Source organism: Microtus pennsylvanicus, chromosome 6 (genome assembly GCF_037038515.1).
Source record: "Microtus pennsylvanicus isolate mMicPen1 chromosome 6, mMicPen1.hap1, whole genome shotgun sequence".
NCBI lineage: Eukaryota > Metazoa > Chordata > Mammalia > Rodentia > Cricetidae > Microtus > Microtus pennsylvanicus.
Window position 1 is genome coordinate 41,419,036 of NC_134584.1, and position 18,419 is coordinate 41,437,454.

The window sequence follows — 18,419 nt, forward strand, 5'->3', positions numbered from 1 at the left end:
CAAAAACATGGAAACCAAAAGTGCCCCACCCCGTGCCCCATACTAGGATCCCCATCGGTAACATTGAGACATGGGAAGGGAGGCCAGGCTCATCTTAGGCACATAGAACTCTGGAGTCCTATGGAAGTAGAACACCAAGCCAGAGCTCCAGGAATCACAATGATTTTCATAAACCACATAAGAGACAAATCAGGCTCCAGGGACCACCAGGAGAACCATGAAGGTGAGAACAACAGCTTATCTAGTCTGGTAGCCCAGTTAGCGTGGAAATGAGAGTTTGATCATTAGGGAAGAGAGAGGGTGTGCAATGACCACGGAGATGAAATTTCCATCAGTTTTGTAAGATATAAATGAGCTGATTTAAAGGTGAGACAATGTCGTATTTCTTGCACATCCATGTTCATGAACTAAGGTTCGTACCTACTCTACTCATTGGGCATGAGATATTTCGACATTTGGGGAGTGCTGTGGGAAAATGCCACTGGCTTCAGAAGAAAAGGTGCAGGACAGCCTACTGAAGTAAGAGGACCTGGTTAATGCTCTCTACAAATGGGAGGGTGTGATTGGGATAATTGTTGGTAAAATGTCGCTGTTGGGGGTCAAAGCTTGAGCCTGGAGGAGTAAGTGAATAGGCTCAATTTATCGGATTAGCCTCTCAGCATGAGGGACAGGTAGGGAAAAAATGCAGTTGGTTCTTTGGACTCTCATATCGTGATTAGGAATCTTGTTGGAAACTTAAAGGAAAGCTTTCACGGAAGGTGCAATACACCAGGCACGTCTTTTTGGAAACTTATTTCTATTTGTGTGTGTGTGTGGGTAGGGGTAAAAGTGCCATGACACACGGATGGAGGTCAGAGGAAAACCTCCATTAGTCACTCCTCAGCTTCTACTATGTGAGTCCTGGGCGGTCAAACTCCATCCCCCAGGCTTAGCAACAGGTACCTTTACCCAGTGAGAAATCTCCCCAGCCCTCAGACACCACATGACTACTGCTTTGATGTTGCTAGAGGGGACTGTGCAGTGCTGAGATGTTGTATTTAATGGCCTTTATTGTGCTGCCTATGGTTTGGACATTATCTGGGGAACAAATTTATGCTTTCTTTACTTCTCATTTATCATAAAGAATGTGTTGTTTTTATCCTACGGTTTGTGAGAAGTTGAAGTTTTTACTAGCAATAAAGAAAGATTTAAACCCTATCTAGGTTTAGCAAGCTCAAAACTCAAATCATAATATTTTTATTAAGTTTTAAATGTTTCCTCTGATTATCAAATATCTTCAGATTGAATTACACTCTGCCTTCTCTCTAGATTCTTCTTCTGTGGGCTTACTCATCAAAGACCAAAAATATCCCGATAAGCACTACCTATATAATGAATATGTGTAAAACTGGCCTTCCTTGTCACTATTCACTATACGTTATGGCTATCTTCATTATTAGCATTTATTGCAAAAAAAAAATCTAGAGACTATTTAAAGTAGATAGAATACTGTACCCAAGCTATGAGCAAACACACCATTTTATAGAGGGTACCTGGACATCTTTGCATTTAGGTCAGTGGGGGGTAGGGCTTGGAATCAAGCCAGCATAGATAGATGCAAGATTTCTGAACATGCATTATCAACTCAGTAGCTATACTCAATGTAGTGAGCACCTACTGTGCTCCAAGCCCTATTGTAAGAGCTAGGAACGTGCCAGGAAGACCTTGCTGGTCTCTACCCATACACTGTTAAGAAAGACAGACAATAAATAAGGATATATGCCTATCAATTTTTGATGTGTTACATAGAAAATCAAACGGGGCTGAGAGGACGGACTGACAGCTCAGCATGTTCTTTACATAGGACAACTAAAAATGGCCTCTGGGCTCCAGGCCTGCAGGCCCTCCCTGTCCTTACTCTCCTCCAGGTATCTCAAGCTCATTTACATTTCAGGATTTTTTGCAAATGTTTTCTCTGCCTGGCTCTCCTTCCTCCTCTCAAGCGCCACTGAGAGTCTTCCCTGTTCTGACCACAGCTCTACTGGCATGTGTACCCAACCATCCCATGCCTCTGTCACCCAGAGAACAAGGCCCAGGGGAACAGACCTATATCTCCTGCACTGCAAATCCCACAAGCTTGACACATGCAGATGGGAGTCTAAGTAATTCTTGAACATCAGAGTGATAGATTAAAAGTAGGTGGCCCCTTCCTAGACCTCCTTAGAAAGCAGTGTGTTTCATCTTGTCTGTCATATAAGTGAACTAAGGGATTTTTATATCAAAAGAGTAGCATCATTTGGTTTCACCCAGTTATGAATATCTGTCCTGATATGAGGTAACTAACTAGTCTGTCACATCACAGAATGGTCACTACTGCTGGAAATGTGTGTGCTGAGTGAAATGCCATGTAAAACATGATTTCTCTGGAAAAGACCAAATCATAAGTAGGCAGAATCAACCCATGCTTTTATTTTCATTGCATATAAAAATTTTATATGAAGGTATTGATGTACAGTACTATCCCCATGGGCTGTAGGAGAGGCTAAGAAACCACTAACAGAATCACCATCTGTGATGCTCACACACAGTTTACCACGCGGAAAACACACCCAAAGAAAGGAAACAGTTAAAAAAAACTGAAATCTGTAAGGATGTATTTTGTAAGTATAGTGTTCCGTTTGTACTGTTTAAAACAAAAGTAATCAAATTCCTTTGGGCCAGGGCTGCTAAAATCTACAGTTTGTGTCAAAAAATAAAATAACAGGAGGCTCGTTTTTCCTAGAAGAAAAGAATCTGTCTTTTCACTGTGTCACACGTGCTAAGGGCTGAGCTGTAGTGAGACGTGGCCACATTTTCCACCAGGAAGCTCTCGTGGCTTTCAGGACTTGCCATTGTGCAAGGTCACACTTAACAATCCTACAAGGACAGACGTTTTACAGAAACTATTTCAGAGAGACATGAGTTCGTTACATTATGGGAATTGGCATCGTCACAGAACTATGTTTAAGTTAGATGATTTACATGTATACATACGTATATATTCAAACAGTGTGTATGTATATGTATTATACATGTGTATTATGTATTATACATATATAAATTTTGATCTTGGAGAAAAAAATAGTATTAAAAATTGTATAATTTTTTGGTATGACAGGAAGCTGGTGAGCAGAGGGCTAACCAAGATGAGTGACCCATGCCTCCTGTTTCAAATCAAACTTATCTTCCTGTAAGGTTCAGAAGCCAACAAGCCATTCTATAATCACTGGAGAAGTACGTTTCTCTAGTACAGGTTTGGGAGTAAGAAAACCAATGCCGTATGTCCAAGTGAAATGGCTCCCAGCATTCAGCTGGGAAACAGTCACCATCCGTACAGCCATGCTCCATAGAAACAGGTGCTTAGGAGCACGCATCTCAAAAGTGTTAGGAGGTTCTCCAGCAGTGACGTCTAGTCTTTGTAAAATCCAGCTATTGCCAGAAATTCCATCAGGGAAGCGTGTGGATACAAAACGCCCAGCCCAAGCTACTATCACCTTACTCTGAAATGCAGCGAAACAGAAGAAAATATTGGTTACAGTTAAGGCACAGCCCTGGGACCAAAGACCTGCAGCTATGATATTTAAATTTATATATCTTTATGTATCTTATATTTTTCTTGAATCTTCCATAAACAAGCTCTATGATGACAAGACTATATTACAGAAGAAAAGAAAAATGTACAAGGAGTATGTATACACACCATTCATTCTCTCACCAAGAGTTTCCAAATATGTCAACACCATCCCACCATGGGACGATGTTTTAATAAGAACTGATAATTTACAATTAACATTACATTATGTACATTGCAATAAATACACGGTTGTAAACAGACAAACAAGACTGTATTACAGGTAAGGTCATTTGGTGAGAAAAAAAATGCATGGCACAAAAAATAAATAATGCATTAAAATTATCATAAAGCTTTCTGTAAAATCTTGTTTCATTCAAGTTTTTTTCTTTCCTTATCTGCATTTTGTTCTATCTATACTGTTTACTCGTATCTTTGAGCTGATGTGAAGGAAAACAAAATGAAGACAGCGTTATCACCTTCAGTAACTTGCAAGCTGAAATGTACTGGTTTTATGCAAACTTGGACTTGGTTTTCCCCGTACAGTACCCAGATATTGCATTTTCTTATGGCATTTTAGGAAATAAAGCCACTTGTATAAAGATGTTCTTTTTAATGCAGTGTGTGTTGTGAACCACACTTTGGTGAGAGAGCAAGTGAGCAAGGGGCACGGTAAAGGGGGGTAGGGGTGGTGAACAGATAGTAGGTATAGGACGCTAGTCTCTAACTCTTGGATATTATGTGTCCGCTACAGCGTGATTGTCCATCGGTGGCTGCCATTGTAACACAGTGCCATTAAGAACCAACGCAGCTCCGTTAGTGCCAGTTAGATCCAACTGGCAGGTATGGATCTGTTTATGACATATTGCTGTTCTTTTTTTCATTGTGAAGACTGCAGGCACTCTTTGGGGGAAATGCCACATGGAGGGAGGGGAAGAAGTAAGAATGTTTAGGAAGGGGGAAATCAACTCTAGACTCTTCGCCCTTCCTTCGGGAGCCCCTTCAGGGATACATAAAATGAAAAGAGAAACAGGTGCCCAAATGTCTTGTGAAAAGTCTGGTCACACGAGGCAGATTATGTTCCGTTTGCTCTTTATAAGGAAGGGAAGCTGGCACTCCAGTGGTCAGTTATTTGATTCTTATCCTGCCCTATGGTAAAGATCAGAAACCTTTTTTGTAGCAAAGGTTCTAAGCATCCTTGGGACCAAAGAGATTGAAGCAGGGTTTCAGTTCAGCTTGGGTGATTTCCCTGGCTGACGACTTATTTTCTCAGTGACTAGTCCACAACTTCCTTGAGAAGTTTTAGGTATGTTTTTTCAGACTTATGATTTTTCATTTAGTTATATACCATCCTCCCTTTTACTCCCCATTTGGTTGGGTGCCAAAAATAAAAAATTAACATGGGCTCCAAACTCCGAGGATCCACCTAAGGCTCAGACTATACATATGCTGCCTGAGGCGGACTACAATCCGCAAGTTAACACTGGGAGTTAATATATAAAAATCAATAGGGTTCCTGGGGCTGAAATCTGGAATTCCCTCCTAATATTGTATTGAGACAGAGTCTGTCAATCCGAGGTTTTAGATTGCATTGCATAACTACCCCGCCCTGGTGCCAGTGGCACCCTCAATTTTGTGTGTCTGAAGTAGTCCTTCCTATAGGGCAAGCTTATGGAGCAATTATAATGATGGCGATTTTCTGGGAGAGGAGCTGCTACCCTTAGAGTGACTTTCCAGGGACATTCCTCATGGAGGTCTTATGTCCATGGGCAGTTCAAACCACAGTTGTCCCGGTCCTGGCTGAGAGAGTCTGCTAGCATTCTTCAGAACTGCGAATGCAAACTTAGCGTGTTTCCCTCCGCAACCCCAGAGGGAAAAGCTAGTGATGACACAGAACCCTGTGGCAGAAAGGAACGTCAACCCTAACGACACTGACACCCTTGACAAGACCCCACCTAGAACACGGGCAGAGGCTGGAACACACATTAGACAGTACAGTGAAGGACCAATGTCTCTCTTATTGTACCCGTCTGTGAACAACAGTAAAACTGATGGGCGAATGTGTCATGACTGTAAGGGACACAGAAAAAGAAAAAAGGCATCAGAAGGCAGTAGGTAGGAAGATGCCTGAAACAGACCGACTCTCAGCTACTGGGTATTTCTTTATCGCCCATTGACTTCGGACAACACCAACTGAGGACTGAGCTTCCAGGAGGCTTAAGACACATTTGACAGAATGCACAGAAAGGATTACAGAATAAATACTCACTTCGCACACCACGGATGTGACGGAGAGCAATTCTCCTGGTTGGGGGGAGGACTGCGGGAGTCAACCGACACTTACAAAAAGGGTTTCCGGCAACAGAAAGTTGTTTCTCTGTTTTAAGGTATGGAAGTCATTGGTATATAAAACAAGAGATCACTACAAATCAGTTAATTGCTATGAACTCTAAGGTGCAAGTAAAATTTGTAAATGAGATTTATCCAGTGTAGTAGCACTGATCTGTACTGAAAACTTGCAAGTTACTCCTTAGAAAAAAATAACCAGTGGCGGATGAAGTTCTGAACAGTTTTTTTTTTAAATATAATACCTCAATACATTTAATAATAAAAGTAAGCTCTACAAAAAATCTGTTTTACATATCATACAAAATGTAGAGGTGAGTGCGGCTCACTGAACCACACTGTTCAGTCATGTATCAGGAAGACTTGAAATTAGAAAATTATGCAATTTCTGCGGCTCATCCTCCTCTTGGGCACAGACTGACGCTGTGTCCTGTTCATGACACTTTCATTGCTTCATCTGCGAGTTCACTCCGTCCCTCAAGTGCCTTCCTTCTTCTTTAAAATTTCTGCAAACAAACCAGGAAGAAATCCTGCCATCTACATCTACTTTGGGGCAGCCCGATGAGCCAAGCTCCCTCAGACACAGTTGGAGTTGATTTTCTCCTCTCTGTCAGCTCTGCCAAGCTGAGAATCACGTCAAAATCGTGTTCGTGACGACGGTTCCCCCTTGCTCCGATGACATGGAGGTGAAAGAACTGGTTGCGGTATTCCTGAGCGCCAGACTGAGTAGTTCAAGGTCAGTTTTGTTCAACAAACGTCCTGGCAGATGATAGTGAGGTGTGACCATGGTTGTGGCATGTGACATGCACTTTGGAAACAATTTTTCTACTAAAAAAAAAAAAAAAGTGAGACAGTCTTTACACTGTTACGTGTCGGGACAGCCATCGTCTATGGCACACGTTTCGGGCTGGCTTGCCTCCTCTTCTGCTACAGCCTCCTCTTCGACCTGCTCATCCAGGGGAATTTCCGTGGACTCTGAGTCTTGAGTGCACAGTGTCTTGGAATCACTGCAGCTCGTGTCTTCCTCCACTTGACTTCCGCTGTCCTTCTCAGTGTCTGACTCGCCGTCTTCCTCCAAAGTTAGTTCAAACTGGAATTTTTCAGTTTGGCCCTGCCGGCCCTCCTCTTGGTCGTCGGGTGCAGGGGAGGGGCTCTGGGGGATTGTGCTCTGGTACCACTCACGATTGTCCTCCAAAGTGTCCAAAATGTCCTGGGCATCAGGGTGTACGAGGTCTGCCCATGTCTCCCAGAGTGGATGAACAATATAGTCTATGAAGCCCACCTGGTCAGAAAAGAAGAGAAATTCAGTGGGGACTAAGAACCTCGAAAAGGCTCAACCAAACCATGGTTCCCCATCGAGCCTGCATAGAAGACTACTAACTTGGGTTCCGTACATTCGTCACTATTGGGAGTCAACAGATGGTGTAAGTGTGGCTACTAGCTGGCCAAAGTTAGAACTCTTAGTTCAAGGGATGCTTACAATATAGAGAATACTAGTTATTTACATGGACTGGAGAGATAGCTCAGCAGTTAAGAGCACTGCCTATTCTTCCAAAGGTCCTGAGTTCAATTCCCAGCAACCGCATGGTGGCTCACAACCATGTGTAATGAGATCTGGTGCCCTCTTGAGGAAAAGACTTGGTCAGTGGTCATCAACTAGACCATGAAGCCCAATATGGACGAGTTCAACAGAACCTCCATATCCGGGCTGTCCATGCATACTTCAGCATTGCCAGGGCATAAGTTTCATTTTCATTTTTTCAGCTGTTTACATAGTTGGGCCTGGGGCCTGGGGCCTGGGGCCTGGACCTTACTTGAGAATAGTCAGTTTGTAGAGAACCCAGATAATTGAAATAAGCCAAGCATTCTATTTACAGAAGTACATTAGATGGCTATAGTCGCATGAATGAATTATAGTAAAATATGTGTGGCTGTACGACTGTAAATCCTAAGAGTCTTTGGCTCATCAACAGCAGTGAAATCTACCGTGTCAAATCCAAATTAATTATCAAAAAGGAAAACATAAAATGCAGGGAAGTGTGAAGCTAAAACAGCCAACCGCTTCAGCTGCGGCTCAACCCATTCTCCGAGTTGGGGCTTTACCTGTGATTTTTCCACAGAGGCATTGTGCTTGTCACACATGGGACTGATCTCCATGCCACGTTCCCGCTCCCGGTCCCCCTGGCGGAAGAACTCCTCCATTATCCGGTCTGTCCACTGGCGGTACAGCTGGAGCGGCTTCGTGGGGTTGCTCAGATCTGCACAGTGCACCATGTTCTGCAGGACCTAAGGCGGGTGGAGGCATGCTTTACTCTAGGAATCTGCAGCAGGTGACTGTGACACTTAAAAATACATGTGGCGTCAGGCTTATTACAAACGGCTCAACCAGGGGGGGGGGGGCTCTGCGGCTCACACTTGATTAACAGTTCTGAATTATGCACCTAAGAGACGCTGTGTTCATGAATTATGATGCTCAAATGGCTGGTCTTCGGAAGTTATGATGTTGTCAGTGTATATGCAAATGAACAGGTCAATAAGATTTTACCTGTTTAAGTACAAAGGACTGGGTACTTTTTTTCTTTGTCTCATCTGTCTTTTGCCTGTATATTATGACTTCTAATTGTGCGCTTGTATGGATTTTCTTTATGTGTTTCTTGTATTTTTTTTTTCAATTCTGTTTTGCTTTCTAAATGAAAGGGAGAAAAGGACTTGGAGGTTGAGTGGGTGGGGAGGCAAAGCTATGATCAGAAAAATATTGTACGAAAACCACATTTCTCAATTAAAAAAAAAAGAAGATAAAGATTCTGCCTGTAGCTTCTGGACACACGAGATGGGACACAGAAGAAACAGCTCCTGTCTCATGCAGAGTCACTGACGTATGCATAAAGAACAAACACAGATGCCGACTTACTTGGATCCTGTCAGAATAGTTGTCGAGGAGGAGGACACCAGAACTTGTCACCTTCTTCGTTTCCACCATTGTCTTCAAATCAGCCAGCAGGTTCATGTGCTTTGACATGTCTGTCGCAAGTACCTGGCAAGGCAAAGATTTCATGAGGGAAGAAGGCTGAAAGGAAGAAAACAAAACTGCCAACGGACAGAGATTATTTTGAGTCCGGAAGAGAGAAACACTGAATGCTACTGATATACTGATATGTGGAAATGGGGAGCTCTTTTCCTCTTGGCTCTCAAGTTTTCCCAGAGCCCAGAAAAACACATACAACACAGAAACCTAAAGTGCCTGGCCACCACTTTCAAGGTAAATATACCGTCTTATTTCCTGTGTTTGTTCTGAACTAGGGAGCCATACTGTACTGTACCTAGCTGATTCAAGGCTACTCTGATAGACTTGGGATACAAAGTATTTGGGTTGGTTTGTTTTGTTCATCTAGGAGGAATGACGTCTCCCTGTGAACAATAAAGTATAAAGGTAAAAGTGTACACCCGGAGCTGACGAGATGGCTCCATGCGTAAAGGTGCAGGCTATGATCTGAATCTCATCTTTAGGACCTAGGCGGTGGAAGGAAAAGAACTGATTCTCACAAACCATCCTCTGAGTCCACAGGTACACCAGGGAGTGTGTGTGTGCACACATACCCAAACAGAAATTAATAAGTGTAATTTAAATCTAGCCCTATTGTGGGGCCCATACTCTATGGAGAGATACCTTAGCCTAGGCACTGGGAAGTGGAGCGGGGGTAAGGAGTTGCTTGGTCCTGCTTTAACGAGGTGATGGGAGGACTTAATTGACTTCCCAGGGGAGGCCTTACCATCTCTGGGGAGCTTATGGGGGATAGGGTGGGGAAGTTGTAGGGGTGGGAAGGGGAACTGGGATTGATTTGTAAAAAAAAAAAAAACAAAAAAAAAAAAACAAACTGTAAGATGAATGCTAATATAAAAAAATTTAAAAACTTAAGTATAATTTTATACTACCCAGAGATTCCTCTGAATAATGTACGCAGGGAAAAGAGTCTAGTTGAGGGGATTTCTGTGTGAGTGGGAGGTGGACAGACTCTGCTGGAGCTGCAGGGAATGGCCTGTATTTGCTGAGTCATTCTTCTCTGCCTGTCACTGGCCAAGAGAAGAAAACAGCCAGCATACTAAGTCTTCTGGTTTAAGTTCCTCTCATATATTATATCCTGACTACAGTTTCCCCTCCCTCCCATCTCCCCAAGTCTCTCTTCTCTGCCATTTCCACACCCCTCCACTTCCTCTCAGAAAAGAGCTGGCCTCCCAGGGACATCAGCCAAACACCCATACATGGCATAGCTATTTTCAGTAAGACTAGGCACATGATATCACATCAGGGCTGGAGGAGACAACCGAGAAAGGAGGAAAAGGGTCGCACAAGTAGGCAAAATAGTCAGCCAGCCCCTGATCCTCTGTTAGCAATCCCACAAGAATAGGAAGCTACTCAGCATAACACCACATATTAGATGGAGCTTGGGGAGTTCTGCAGAGAATGGGGGGGAAGGATCAGAGGAACCAAGGGGTCAGGGGCACTGTGAGGAGGCCCACAGAAGCAACTGGCCAGGACTCAGGGGGCTTGCAGAGATCAGGGAGCCTGCAGGGGTCTGACGGATGCTGCTGGTCTTAAATCCCAACTGTTAAGAACAGAGATGCTATTATAGTCAAACACTCAGGGGCAGCAGAGGCAGTTTTGACAGGTCCACATCCCAATCTAGCCCTGTATCATCTCTAAGAACGTGAATCAGTTTTGTTAGGTACTTACAATGTCAATGACCATTTTCCTTAAAGATTGTCTTTGCTTTTTGGTCAGATTCTGGAAAATGTCACAGTTTTCTTCTTGGAGCAACTTGAAGCCCACAGCCAAGTGATGGTTCTCGAGGACGGAGGAGTCGTTGTACATCAAGGCAAGTTCTGAGTCTGGAAGAAGGAGCAGGGGCAATGTCACCAAGGCTACTTACTTAGTGTCTCTCTCACTCTTCAAACTGTACGGTAACTCCAGGGGCTGAGACAGGAGGATAACGAGTTAGAGGCTGGTCTGGAAAGAAACCCCCAAGATTTTCGATGCCTTGTGTTTAGGATATGGTTGCCCCTGAATGTCTTTTCCATCACCCACAAGCAAACATGTCAAATAATCTAAGAACTGAAAGAAAGCCCAAATCTTAGGAGGTAATTCTCTGGAGTGGAAGAAGTGGACCAGTATCTTTTCAGAATCAGCCATCAGCTCAACAGACTGTGGCATTATTTCTAACACCTGTGCCACATCCTAGGCAGGAGGTGTCATTTCCTGATCACTGTGGAACATTTGCCCTGATATGGTGGGTCGGATCACGGGTGCAAAGCTGTTTATACACAGAGCAAGTTCCAGTATTTGGTTTGCTCATGGTGCTTGTCCTTCTAAATGACCCCCCCCCCCCACACACACACACCACAAATGTTTCCTCTTCTGAGGCTCCTGGCCGTGCTCAGTGCTCTAAGAGTGTGAATTGCCTTCCTGCCTGCCCGTGGCTCCGCACACCCTGTGCACACCCATCTACAGACTCATGATAGAGAGATTCTGTACTTCACGTATGGCTTCAGATCTGTGGATTGATGGAAGGAAGATGCTCTGCCTCTTCCTAATCCCAGCAGCAGACCTGGATATAGGAGGCCTTTTGTTTTTAAGATTTATCTTTATGTGTATAAGTGTTTTGCTTGAATGTGTATATCTGTACCATGTGTGTGCCTGACGCCTGCGTAGGCTGGAAGAGGGCATTGGCTCCCCTGGAACTGGGGTTACACATTGAGAGTTGCCCTGTGGGTGCTGGATTTTGAACCCTGGTCCTCGAGATCAGCCAGTGCTCTTCAATACTGAGCCGTCTCACCACACCTATCTTTAAGAGTTTCAAGACACTTTCTTTTGCTTCCTTAGGTAGCTGTCAAGATTGAGAACACAGGTATTCAATATTCACTGTCACTAAGGATCTAAAAAAATACACCCAGTGGCTTCTTCTGAGAGCAAGCATCAGACTACTCACTGATTGCTTTGAAGGAGTTAGGACAACGGAGGCTTGGGATGTGCTCCCCAAGGAGACCCTATGATCTCAAGAGAACTACACACAAAAGAAAGAGCATATCTAATCCACTGCTCTCCACACCAGAAACAGGAGAGTGCAGAGCTTCCGGAGTAGATGTGCAAGTTTATGGTTCACTTTTATTTTGTCTGGAAAAATAAATACCGTTGAAAGGTAATGTCTGACTAAGTCTTGCTCTTTTCTATGCTAGGGATCAAATTTACTTTTAAATAGTCTATGAAAGCCCATGGATAAACATGTAGAAGTCAGAAATTTAAAATGATATGGGATCTGAGCACGAGACAGTTATATACACATCTTAATCATACTAAACAAGCAAATGCTGGCAGGAAGGCATAATATTGTCTAACTCATAGAAATAATATGACTTCTACCAGGGTCCTTTTAGGAGAATAAACATATATGTAGATAAGGGGCATTAACATAGGATTCACCTGAACTTACAGAAATACTAACAGGTTTATATTCCCTCTTATTTATAGAGAGAGGCAGGGAGGGTGCTGCCTCCAGAAAGGTGATCTGTTCTGTGGAGATCACCTACTCAGTCTGGGTAATCAGCTGCTCCAGTCTGATGCTACTGAAGGCAACCAGGACAGGGTAGTAAAATCTTAGTTTTAAATGAAAAAAAAAATACTAGCATTTAAGAAATTGAACCCCAGGGACATCATTTAACTTTCTATACTGGTCACATGTAAGACAGAAGGCAAGAGTCTAGCACCTGCTAAAGATGCTAACCCAGGACTTGTAAGTAGAGTCCTTAAAGTTCACACTGCAACACAATGTACACAGACAATAAGGCGTGGGAGGGTGGGCGGGGAGGCTAGCTGACCAGCCATTCTTCTGTCAGGGGTTCTATGAAATCATTCTTGATTGCTGAACACTTCACGACTCATTCTCTAAATGATCCCAGCACTGTGGACCATTCGATGACCATTAGAGCATGCTTCTAGTCTGCCCTTCTCTCTGAACGTAGTCTGCTTCCTTGACCTTCCCAACCTACTTAGAGACTTGAGTCTCTAAACAAAATTAAAGATTACCCCTGGTCATCTGGTTTCTACTAGACACTTCTCTTCTTCCTAACTTAAAAGCACAAAGAAGAAAATATCCTAAGTCGCCACACTCAGGGGACTCAGCTGCCCTGGTGTTGTAAGTGGTTGCCATGGTGTATCTTCAATGCTCACAACTCTCTTAGGAAGATCTGAATGTGATAGCCATTCATAAACGAAGAAAATGAGTCTTAGGAAAGGTGGCATTGTCAATATCACACAGCTGGGACACTCATTTAAAGGCAAGCTGTCTCCAGAGTCCTCATTTCAAGACGATGTTATAATTTTTAAAAAAGGAGCTAACAGTGAATCCACCCAGCCCTGGGTTTTTCTTTTTGAGAAAAAATGCTTTTTTTTTTTATTGTTGTTTCGGTTTTATTGCTGAACCGTTTCTATCTTATTGATTTTAATTTTGAAAACGACAAGGCCTTGCTCCAAAAATCCTACAATCCTGTGCCATGAATCGCCTACTGAGCCCTGTACATAGCTCCAAACAACCACTCCATCTGCTACTGGCAAGCCCAAGCACCGCTGGACCAGTGAAGTCACAAGGCACTTACTTGCACGACAGTGGAGACCCCGAAAGAGACTTCCTTTATTCTGAGTCATGAAATAAGCTAGCAACAGTTTTCCTGCCATTCGGTAATAGGCCAGAGTGACACACCCCAGTGAGGAGAATGTGGCTCCCAAATCCATCCAGGCCTGGGGATCACGAGGTCCTCTCTCGGGTGTAACAAGTGTGATATGTAATTATTCTTCCACCTTAGAAGGGATGGCCCAGCATGCCCCATACCACTGGACCCTTCCATATTTCACTAAGGGATGGAGCTCCTGGACTTTGGCTGGATCTATTTCCCAACCAAGGTCATTTTACCAGCAGCAGATGTCCTAGAAAAGCTGGGAGCTCACTGTACTTGAGCCAGTCACGAAAAGTGGTTCTGACTTGGACTTTCAGCAATTTATCTCTGTGAGTGCAGCAAAGGCAGCTCTTGTCCTGACACACCCAGAAACACAAGCCGTTGACGTGTGCCTGATCTGGGAATTCCCATCCCAGGGCTCATCATTTTCAACAAGCATTTGGTCCAGTGACATTGGGAGCAACCAAGTAATGTCATCACCTTCCCCGAATCTCCTAAGAAGTTCTGGGAAGATATGGAATCACTCAGAATCTCGTATCCTACCAGGGGTTAATATGAAGTACTTGAGGCTCATCGTGAGTATCTCTGTGTATACTTCATAATACAGCCTATCAGTATGTTCTTTACTACAAGGAATAGAATTATCAGGGTTTCAAATCCAAGAGATGAGACAGTGCTAGAAACACACAAAGCAACCCAGAAAATGCATCCTTAGAATTCCACTCCTCCTATATCACCTTTTAAAGCCCAGTCTCCAAGAGTCATGCTTCCACAGTGACACACAGCCTGAAGGACAGATATAGATTCTCTGTTTACTGCAGGAATTAGCTTCAGGTTCTTATAGAAGCCAAGAATGGCCTCAGTCTTCAGGCCTTGTACAAGCTGGAGAGCCAAGGAAGGCACTGGCAACTCAGTCCTTCCAAAGGCCTGAGACAGGGAAGGAAATGATTTAAGTGCCAGCTCCATTCGGGAGCTCTGCGAACCAGCAGCACTGATGTCTGAGAGCAGGGGACGACACATGTCCCAGCTCCGACTGAGAACGCCATTTGCCTCCCTTCACCCCATCTACTGTATTGGGGCCCGTAAGAGTTGGTGGTGGTGCCCATTCACCTGGGTCGGGGTGATCTGTTCTCAGTCTGCTAATTCAGATGCTAACTTCACGCAGAAACATTCCTTTGGGCTCACCACAAATTAAGATTTTCCAGTTCTCTAGGTAGCCCTAGAACTGTACATCTTAGACTGTGAGCTTGCAGAGGGCAAAGCCTGCTTGCTGTTGCTTTGCCAATGCTGCGGTCGTGCACTAAGGGCAAGAATTTCCTGTTAATCTTGTGGCAGGGTAAATAGACTTAAATGAATTTTATTCTACAGAGCTAATTGCAACATGGGAGAAATGCGATGGCCTAAAAAAGAGCTCTATAAAAATTTCAAAAATTTAGATAAATTGAACTTAAATTGTTAAAAGCTCAGAACTGGCAAGAGTTCAGGAGATAAAATGTGGGTGGCATAAATATAAGGAAAATGTAAATGCATCTCTGCTTTCTGTTGGATCAAAAGAAAGCAATATTTCTGAAAAGTATAAAATGAGAGATTTTACTCAGAGTATATACTTTCAAAGTGACATCCTCTGAAGGAAATGCGTAATTTAGTGTCTATTAACAGAGTCAAGTTAATTCATTTGTGTCTCTTCTACTTTTCAATGAACATATTATTATTGTCATCATCCGCTATGTAGCCCTGGCTGGTCTGGAACTTGCTGCATGTGAGAATAAGATTTGGGTGGAAGCTGCGCAGCCTGGGAGCAGGTCAGAGTGCAGGGGTGAGGGGTGGGATGGGGTGGGGGATGGGGGGAGGGTATTACACCAAGAGTGAAAGCCACGCCCTCTCTCCACTCCTGTCACTTAGCTGGGCTTAGCCCAGTATTTGACAGGACAGCAGGCTCCATTATGTCTCTGCGTCACTGGAGGCACGAAACAGTCATCCGTGTAATGGTTACTGAAAGGAGCCGGGGTGAAGGACAGGAAAGAGAAGGCAGTGGTGGAGGGAGGGTTAGATCAAGGTCTATTATGTACATGTATGATAACATCATGACATAAAGTCAAAGTATTTAGGCATACATGAAAATGTTAGTGTGAAATTGTTATAAAGTATACTTTTTTAATATAAAAGACTTCTAAATAACATGTTTCTAAAACTACCCTTCTCCCCCTCACTTCATCTGTGCTCCATGCCCTGACCCTGCCTGGCTTCCTCCTGCATGAAGTCCCATCTCAAGATATCACTTGTTGTCTCTTATAGCACAACACAAGTTCTTATGAGCAAGACCTTGCTCGGCCCTGTTCTCTGCATAATCATAATTGTCAAAAATGATTTTGTCCTTATCTCAAAGGTTTGCACAGACAAAGATCTCTATATAAACCACGACTACAGCCATGGGAAACCGTGAAAATGATATGAGAGCTTGATAATCTCTGTAAAGTACGTACACTGGCATCTAGATTCCACTCCGGCTTACTCTGATGTAATGTCTCTCTGCTCTCGGAAACCCAAAGACATATGCTTTGAATACCAATGAGTGTGAATGAATCTTCCTCCCCAAGCTCAGGCATCTTTCCTATAAACAAAGCATTCTCTTTCCAAGTAAAATATAACACCATTCATGTTCAGTACCTTTCATACCGTTTATGTTTTCAGAAAATAAAACTTGAAAGTCAAATGATCTTTTCACCATAAATACCTTTCATATGGTGCAGTCAACGCTTTATGAAGCTATTTGCACTTTCTGGGTTGCTTTATCTGCACTGTCTTCACGAGAACACAGCAGCATTCCACCTGGAGTTTCAATTTCTCTAGGCCCTGTGTCCATAGACCTCTACGTCCTTCAGGCATCCATTAAAACCCAACTTCTCATTGTATACTAAAGTCCCAAATGGCCACATCTCATCATCTCTGCCATGTAGAAATGATCCCCTGTTCTCAGAACCTCCATGTGCTTTCAATAAGCACAGACACCCACAGTATGAAACCATGCGGTCCCCAAACTAACACATCAAGTCTAAGATCACAGTTAAGAGGCAGGGGCATGACCGCACTGCAAATCACGCCAACAGTAAGTATACCCTGGGACGCGCCTTTTAAGTTCACTACGCCTTAAGAGATGCAGCCATCTAACTGGGGGTATGAAATGACGATGAAAACTCAAGATTTCCTTGTAACAAGAACCAGCTTCAACCTTTGGCTTTGGCTGTTGGAAGGGCCAGCTCTGAGTCAAGAGGTTGAGAGTGTGCTTGCCTGACTCATTCATGAATGCCAGAGAAAACAAAAACTTAAGTCTCGCTCTGAAGGGTTACTACCAAGAAAAATAAACACATAATTTCGACAAATTATTTCTTAAAGGTCTTGTATTTGTTATTTTTAAGGTCGCCAGAGATTCGTTTGCTGCATGCTGTGCATATAAACCGTGTGTCTTAGTGGAAAGGAGAAAAGGGGGGGGGGACAGGGAGGCAAGAGTGCAGGCTGTGGTCACCGCTCAAGGCAGAGGCAGTGACTCTGATCAGCCCTGGAATGTGTCTGTGGACCACGCTGCGCTGCTGAAGACTCACTGCCTCACCACAACCCGACAAGAGTGGCTCTGGGAACCCAGGGCTTCCCGTGTGGCTGTGGTCCCACCGATCATCACAACGCTAGAAGGAATTCACTTCCAGAAACAGGACTGGTTATCAGCTCTCTACCTAGGCACTGTCACCAGAAACACGTACCAAACAGACACCGCGGACCACTTTTCTAAGTTTACAGGCATCCTCCGCGTTTTCCCCTATCTGCTTTATTGGCTCTCAATCTTTAGAGGATGGAACTATGCTAGCAGAGATGACAGACTCCATAGATGCCCTGCTGCCCACCACAGTCCCACAGGTGCCAGCCAAGTCCCAACTGGGTTTGGAGGGTTCACAGAACAAAAAAAAAAAAAACCAGAACTTGTCCCTGTTATCCTTCAAAAGGACAGCAGACTACTCAAAAGACTGACTTTATTATGACTGATTTAAATGTGTCCTCTGCTCTTAATTCTGGTGCCACTATAAGGGAACATACAATAGCATATATGGGAGAATGCAAAGGAAATAGTCTTTCAGTGTTTGGTGTTACAAACATGTCAAAAAATAAATCTAAACAAGGTATGTTTATGTATTTGTTGAAACCTATACCAATAAGAACATACCAAGAAATGCTTGAGCCTCAAAACACTGAAGCAGGCCAGGTTGAAAGAAAGTACCAGGGTACAATGCACCATGTGACCTGACAGGCCTTTTTAGAAAATGCTCCCTCTATCCTTAGCTGCAGTACAAAGCAAGGGAGTCAATGGTGATAACAGTTATGTAAATGTTTCATGACTCCTGGAAGAGCCCTGTTACAAGTTCTCATAAAGCAAGGAGAACAAGGAATGTGATTTTATCTGACCAGTAAGCACCTAACTCTAACACCCCAAATGTGGTCTGCCAACCACACATCCCAGGAGGCACCTGGGTCCTCTGACCTCCGAGCCTTGGCTCCATTTGTGAATCACTGGTGTGTATTTTGTTGTTTCTACGGAGGTTATTTAAGGGCACAAACGTGGATCTAAACAATCTTCCAGACCTGAATTAAGCCTCTCAAGACACAATCTCTCTTTAAATTTTGTTACAGTAATGCTGGAAGCTGTGAAGGCCCTGATCCTAGGCTAGCCAGATTTCCACAGCACACAAGACAGAGTGTAACCCCACAGTTT

General features: G+C 43.6%; 1 protein-coding gene across 10 annotated transcripts in view; it reads right to left on the reverse strand.

Moving 5' to 3' along the window:
- Positions 1 to 2,424: 2,424 nt before the first annotated feature.
- Pde4d (phosphodiesterase 4D) overlaps positions 2,425 to 18,419 on the reverse strand; it is an 840,110-nt gene continuing 824,115 nt past the window's right edge. For all 10 annotated transcript variants that reach the window (XM_075976081.1, XM_075976082.1, XM_075976083.1 and 7 more), the window contains 4 exons: positions 10,668 to 10,822; positions 8,847 to 8,969; positions 8,039 to 8,221; positions 2,425 to 7,217 (listed from right to left, as the gene is read on the reverse strand). In XM_075976081.1, the coding sequence (XP_075832196.1) occupies positions 6,801 to 7,217; positions 8,039 to 8,221; positions 8,847 to 8,969; positions 10,668 to 10,822 (878 nt within the window). In that variant the 3' untranslated portion in view covers positions 2,425 to 6,800. The remainder of the gene's footprint in view (positions 7,218 to 8,038; positions 8,222 to 8,846; positions 8,970 to 10,667; positions 10,823 to 18,419) is intronic.